General features: G+C 44.0%; 1 protein-coding gene across 1 annotated transcript in view; it reads right to left on the bottom strand.

The window, feature by feature from the left end:
* The window catches only part of LOC119417392 (IQ motif and SEC7 domain-containing protein 2-like), a 22770-nt gene extending 22245 nt beyond the window's left edge, over positions 1 to 525 (bottom strand). The window contains exon 1 of the mRNA XM_037684594.1: positions 493 to 525. Within this exon, the coding sequence (XP_037540522.1) occupies positions 493 to 525 (33 nt within the window). The remainder of the gene's footprint in view (positions 1 to 492) is intronic.
* Positions 526 to 6735: the final 6210 nt, after the last annotated feature.

Genomic DNA, 6735 nt, shown 5'->3' with positions numbered 1-6735 from the left:
ACCGGTCTCAGCCGGCTCCCGGTGTCAGACCCGTACCGGTCTCAGCCTGCCGGGTCACTGCAGCACCAACTGTTCCATCAGCTCAGAGTCTCTGTGTTTTCCACACGACGGTTCTGTTAGTTTTAAGGATAAACTCAGAACCTTTAGGTTCTGGATCTGCTGCAGGTGGAGGTAAAATGATGAAACGTCTCAAATCATTTTGTGCAAACCGTGAGACAAGACTTTAAACGGTTCCTCACGCTGCGTCTGGACCACGAGGCCGTGACGGCGCCGCCCAAACATGTGACAAGCGTCCAGATGATTAAATATTAAATAAATAAATTAAATAAACAAAGGGGCGCACGTCGCCCGCCACCTTTCAGGCACTGACAGAACTGAGAGGTGATGGAGGCACGTGACGCTGGGGTGTGGCAGCCCTCAGAGTCTGTGCTGTGATGACTCTCAGCTACCACCACGCCAAACTTCAGCTCGTCAGCTGTACAACCGGCTGACGTGTAGCTGTTTCTGATTAGCTGTGACGGCCATCTTGGATCAGTTTTAGGTGTGGATCCAGTGGTTAGTATTGAAATGTGTTCAAAGGTTAATGAGATATTTTGCTAACAGCACAGACAAAAATACACGAGCACAAACAGCGCTCGCCTCGAGCAGCTGCCTTCAGACACAAGCACGATTTAAAATTTCAGTCGGATGTTTGCAGAAAAAACTGTTGAAACGTGTTTTTAATAACGATTCTGCCTGTCTGTGCGCGTGTGTTCATCTGAACAACTGTTAGCAAAATATCTCACGAACCGCTGAATAAACAAAACTCTGTGATCGTTTGATGATCGCCTGCAACTGATTGAACTGATTCAAGATGGCCGCCGCAGCTAAATGCCTTGAGCAAACGCAGGAGTGGCTTCAGCTCCGTGTGGTGAGCAGATTTTGGTGGTAGTAGCTGAGAGTCGCTCCGAGCACGCACCCCAGCACGACTGAAGCTGTTTAATGTTACAGCTCTGATGTTTCTCATGAACTACGCCTTGAAAAACGTGTCTTTTCTAAACTTTGGTTTGGTTTCAGACATCAAGCGTTCTGTTAATAAAATAAACAAGTAAATAAAAACACAATAAGTTTTTATTACTTCGTTGCTTTAATTTATTATTTGCTTGTCGTGTTCTGGTTGGACACTCAGTGACGGCGAGTGTCAGAAACAGCTCGGGGACAGAAGTTTCTGCAACAGATCCCATGGTTTTTAATGCCAAGGTCACTGTGCGACCTTGGTGTGGTGGGTGGTCTGGTGCACGGCCGGGTCATAAATCAAACACCCCCCAGCTCCAGCTGGCAGCTGGCTCGGCTTCAGCTGGTTATCAGCCGACAGGCAGCAGCTGAAGACAAGCGCAGAGGACAGATGTTGGACAGCGACGACTCTGAGCTTCTCAGTTTCTCTGAGTCGTCGTCCACGATACAGAAACTATGATCAATAACTGATCAATAACTTCGATCGTGATCGACGGGAATGAGCTTTTTAAACAAATTAATACTTTTGAAGGTTTATTTGAACAAAATGAAAGATTTACTTCAGAGATTTGCCCGTTTACATTTCAGACGTGTTTAATTTTAGCGCTTTGGTTAAAATCTTTCAAATGACAAGTTCTAACGTCATTTAAACCTTTTTGACCCCAACACCAAACGAAGAGGAGGAACTGGAGAAACCCTCCGTTCGTCCGCCCATCGTGCGTGTTGCGAGCACGATAAACGTAAACCGGCTACGCCGATCATTTGAGGAAACGACACTTCCTAGTTTTTAAATTGCTGAAAAGTAGTTTTCTCAAATGATAAAGAGTTGTGAATTGTTGCACTCACCGTGCTCCATCATTTTCACTGCTCTGTGCTGTGATTGTGAATCGTATCCAGATGTTCCATGTAATGATCAGTCTTGGTGTGACCGGTCAGTAAGGGACAGCACGAGAGTTTTTTTTATCCTCAAGGTTTGATTGATGTGATTATGGTGACGTGACTCTGGAGAGCCCTAACAGATACAGATGCCGTCTGCAGCTGTTGTCGGATAACGGCTCGGCGGCGGGGGAGGAGCTGGTGGTTTTCTACAAAACAGACTTTTTCAGTTCAGGAAGTCAGAACGGGTCAGAACCTCAGACAGGTGAAGACACTGATGATCTTCTGTGGTTGCTGGGTGTTCTCCAAAGCTTTGTAGTAAATCTGATGAGTTTACACCCGGTTGTTTTGGGAATCTCTTTTTTCCACGGCAGCTGGGGTGGCAGAAAGTTCATCCGTAGCCGACACTTGAATAACTTTTGGGTTCTGCAGATTCAAGATGGCAGCCACGGCTAACTGACTCGATCAGAAACGACCATAACTGGGTCTAGTTTGCAGACACTGAGCTGCAACTTGGTGTGGTAGTAGCTGAGAGTCGTTTCTAACGTGCACAGTGGACACGTACAGTGGACTTGTTTGGGTTTGTCATGTTCGGTCCGGTTCAGTCCGGTTTGCTCACGTGTTCTCGTTTGGTCCAAACTTCTAGCTTCAGCTCGGTTCTGTTCATGTTGGTTCCGTGTTTAGTTTGTTTTGTTGATGTTCAGATCTGTTAAGATCTGACTCTACGTTTCCTCTTCCTGTTGCTCCTTGTCTTTGACGCCATGTTTTCCAAAATTTGATATTTGGGACTCGTCAAGTCAGAGAGAGCACAAAGTCTCCAGATGTTCTGTGGAGGTGGCGGCAGCTGCATGGGTTGAAACTACTAGGATATTTGGATTTTGTCCAAATACGACAAATTACTAATTGAACTATGGGTCTCTTGAAGGAAATGTCTGAAATATAATCCTAATGAAGCTAACCTGGTTTCAAACACTTGGTATGTTCCCAACACCAGCTGATAAATCCTGATAACCACATCTGGTTTGAGGTTTCTTCTTTTAAATGTCGTTAATAAACCCTCATGAGACTTTGATAAAAATGTGGCTCACTATTCACAAGACAAGCCCGGAGCCGTGACCTCAGTGATGGGTCACGTTTATTGTCCAACCTTTCACCGTAACAACCGTAAATCTGCTCCAAGTTTCTTGTCTCCAGTTTCTCCAGCCAGGACTAGGCTGATGTCCTCTCCGTCTCCTTCTGTCTCTGTCTCAGTGTGGACGGGGACGCTCAGTGTCCGGAGGCACTCACCTTTTCTGAATCGTCCTTCGGCCATCCGCCGCCCTTCCATCGCTATAGCAACAGCCCCCTCACCAGCCCCGTTGACCCCTACGGTCCCATCCCCGCCGGCGGGCCCCTGGGAGCCTCTCACCCACAGACACAGGTACCGACCGACCCGGCAGCTCAAACTGAGTCCGGTTCTACAGTTTGTTCTTTGAACTTTATCTATTTAAGACAAAACCAAACGTAAGACGTAAAAACTGTCTTGAATTCGAGCACCACACGGGCTGTACTTATTTATTTATTCACCCTCATTTTAGTTAAATTCAACATTTAATTAAAAAAATTTTTTATATATATATATATATATATGTGTGTGTGTGTGTATATATGGTGGAAATTAAATCTATTAAATAGTTTAATGCATACTTAGTTTTTAAAAATCTCAAGTTTTTTAATTTTATATTTAGATTTTCTTTTCTTCACCTTAGGTTATGTTCTGATGGAGTGAACGATGCACATCTGAGAAAATTAAACTGTTTAATTATTTAAACCTAATTTCAAGAATCAGTGAAATATACGAACCTGGAAAACAGCTTAAACACAGAGCTGAGCTGTTGAACCAAAAAGAAATGCTAACTACAAACAAAAATAATCAGACATAGCTGAACAAAACTAGCTAAAGCTAAACAAGCTAAGAGCTATAAGCTAGCTTACATGTAAAAAAACAAAAGGCTAACTTACAGCTAAAAGTAACCGAACACTTGCTAAATATGATGAAAGCTCAGTTAAAAATGGCTAAAAGTAGCAAAAAGCTTGTTAAAAGCTATGATAGCAGAACAGAACCTAAAAGTTAAAGTAGCTAAAGGCTCTCTAATATAAATTAAAATGCTAGCTTAAGTACTAAAACTGTAGTTAAAAGTAGCAAAAATGTAGCTAAAGACTAATTTAGTAATAAGCTAACTAAAAGTTAAGAGCTAGAGCTAGATGGTGTCCAGATGTGGTCTTGGACTTACCCGCTATGTGCAGCAGTTCATAGCTAAACAATAGAGACAGGGAGCAAAGCTGCAGGAGCCGTCTACCATGACCCAAGCTGCGCTGAAAAGGACGTTTGTGTGAGGTATAAACCGTAGAACTGGTTCACCTGCACCTGGACCTGCCAACTGGTTCGCCTGCACCTGGACCTGCCATTCTGTGCTCGTTTGTTTCTACTTCCTGTCCTCTCAAACCAGCTGGTCAAAGATGGCCGCTTGTCCTGAGCCTAGTTCTGCTGGAGGTTTCTTCCTGTTAAAGGGAGTTTTTCCTTTCCACTGTCTCCTTTGTGCTTGCTCAGGATGGGAGACTGAGACGAAGTGAAGATTCAACGAGTCGGCTGCGTCCTGAGAGAGAACTTTACTAACTGGCTTTTCTGTGCGAATGTTCCTGTTCAGTGCCCTGAGACAACTTTGTTGTGAACTGGCGCTATATAAATAAACTGAATTGAATTGAATAGATAAAAGCTAACACAGCACAATGGTAGCTAGAATGTAAAAGTAACAAAGGCCTAGCCAAAAAAAGCCAAACACTAGCTAAAAGTGTCAAATGCTTAGCTAAAATAGCAAAATGCTAGCTAAAGTATTAAAACAGTATCTGAAAGTCACAAAGTGGTAGGTAAAAGCTAAAGTAGTATGTTGATAGCTAGATGTTAAAAGTACATCAGCTAAAAGAAACAACTACCTCAAAGTGGCAAAAGGCTGACTAAAAGTTAAAGTACCAGAATGGTAGCTAAAAGTTAAAAAAAGCTAAAGTTTAGCCAAAGGAAGAAAAGCACATAGCAAAAGCAGCAACAGGTTAGCTAAAAGTAACAAACAACTAACTAGAAGCTAAAGTTGCAGAATGGAAGCTTACAATAAGAAATAACAAAAACTAGCTAAAAGAATCAAAAGGCTAGCTAGAAGCTGAAAATGGATGAAAGCAAACTAAAATGTCAAAGTAGCAAAATGATGACCGAAAGCTAAAAGTACATTATGAAGACAAATCGGAGCCGGTAGCTGAAGCAGTTCAGTTTTTAAAGAAGCTGAAAAGATCTCTAAATGTTTTTATGAAGCAAACATTCGTAATCCGAGTGATCCTTTTAAGCTGAACACTTTTCAAAAGTCCACGTGTCTCCTCTTCGCCTCCAGGGCAGCTCCCCCATCTCCCCGCCCAGTCCGGCCAGCCTCGCCTGGGCTCAGCGCAGCAGACATCAGCCGGCCAGCCTGGCGCTCCGCAAGCAAGAGGAGGAGGAGAGCAAACGCTGCAAGGCTCTTTCTGACAGCTATGAGCTCTCTACAGACCTCCAGGACAAGAAGGTACGAGACAGGAAGTCCAAACACCCAAAAGGTCCAACACTTTACGGGTCGGGGCGGTTTCTGTTGCTGATTTTCTTCTTTAAATGACAAACAGCCACAGAAACAATGTGTTACAACCTGCGGCTAAAGGAAGGAAAAACAAGTTTAAAAATTAAAAATGATCAACCAAAAGCATCATAATAACGTGGTCAAGTTTATGTTTGGCTGCACGGTGGAGCAGTGGCAGATCTGCTCAAAGTGCCTTGTTTATTCACACTTTCAGTCTAAGACCGAGTCAAAAACATGGAACTTGACAACAAACGTTAACGGTTCTGCTTCCTAATCACCTGCTGCAGGTGGAGATGCTGGAGAGGAAGTACGGGGGGCAGTTTGTGTCCCGGCGGGCGGCGAGGACGATCCAGACGGCCTTCAGACGGTACCGCATGAACAAGAAGTTCGAGCGGCTCCGCAGCTCGGCCTCTGAGAGCAGAATGACCCGCCGCATCATTCTGTCCAACATGAGGCTGCAGGTAGGCGCTCGGACCAGTGGGCACGCTGTTTTCTGACCTGGACTGAACCTCTCTGTGTTTGGGCTCAGTACTCGTTTGATGAGCGGCAGCCGCAGGGTCCGGGATCAACGGGTCAGCAGGGTTCAGACGACACCGGAGACATGGACGACTCGTTCTCGAAGCAGGTAAACGTGTTTTTAATCTTCATAAACTTTAACGGCTCAAAGGAACACAAGAGCTGCTGAAGATTAAAATATGGCTTTCATGAAATTTATCACAACTTGGTGCAGGAACAAGTCTAAGTCTGTAAATCTAAAACTATCCAGTGGAAAGAATCAACTCACCTTTAACAGGAAGAACCAGAACCAGAACCAGAACCTGGCTCAGGATGGACGGCCATTTGCTTTAACCAGCTGAAGTTAGAGAGGACTGGAAAGAGACGGACAGGAAGTGGTCCAGGTGTAGTTTCTATGATCTTTGTGTAGTTTTCTATGGACAAGGTGTAGTTTGTGTAGTCCAGGTGTGTTTTATATAGTGTATGTGTAGTTTTCTATACTCCAGGTGTAGTTGTCTATTTTCCAGGTGTAGTTGTCTATATTCCAGGTGTAGTTGTCTATATTCCATGTGTAGTTTTTATGGTCCAGGTGTAGTTTATATGGTCTCTGTGTAGTTTCTATGGTCCAGGTGTAGTTTCTATGGTCTCTGTGTAGTTTCTATGGTCCAGGTGTAGTTTCAATGGTCTATGTGTAGTTTCTATGGTCTATGTGTAGTTTCTATGGTCCAGGTGTAGT

Source organism: Nematolebias whitei, chromosome 11, assembly GCF_014905685.2.
Source record: "Nematolebias whitei isolate Nwh7 chromosome 11, NemWhi1, whole genome shotgun sequence".
In the NCBI taxonomy this organism is placed as follows: domain Eukaryota; kingdom Metazoa; phylum Chordata; class Actinopteri; order Cyprinodontiformes; family Rivulidae; genus Nematolebias; species Nematolebias whitei.
This window is presented reverse-complemented; position numbering and strand designations above follow the sequence as displayed.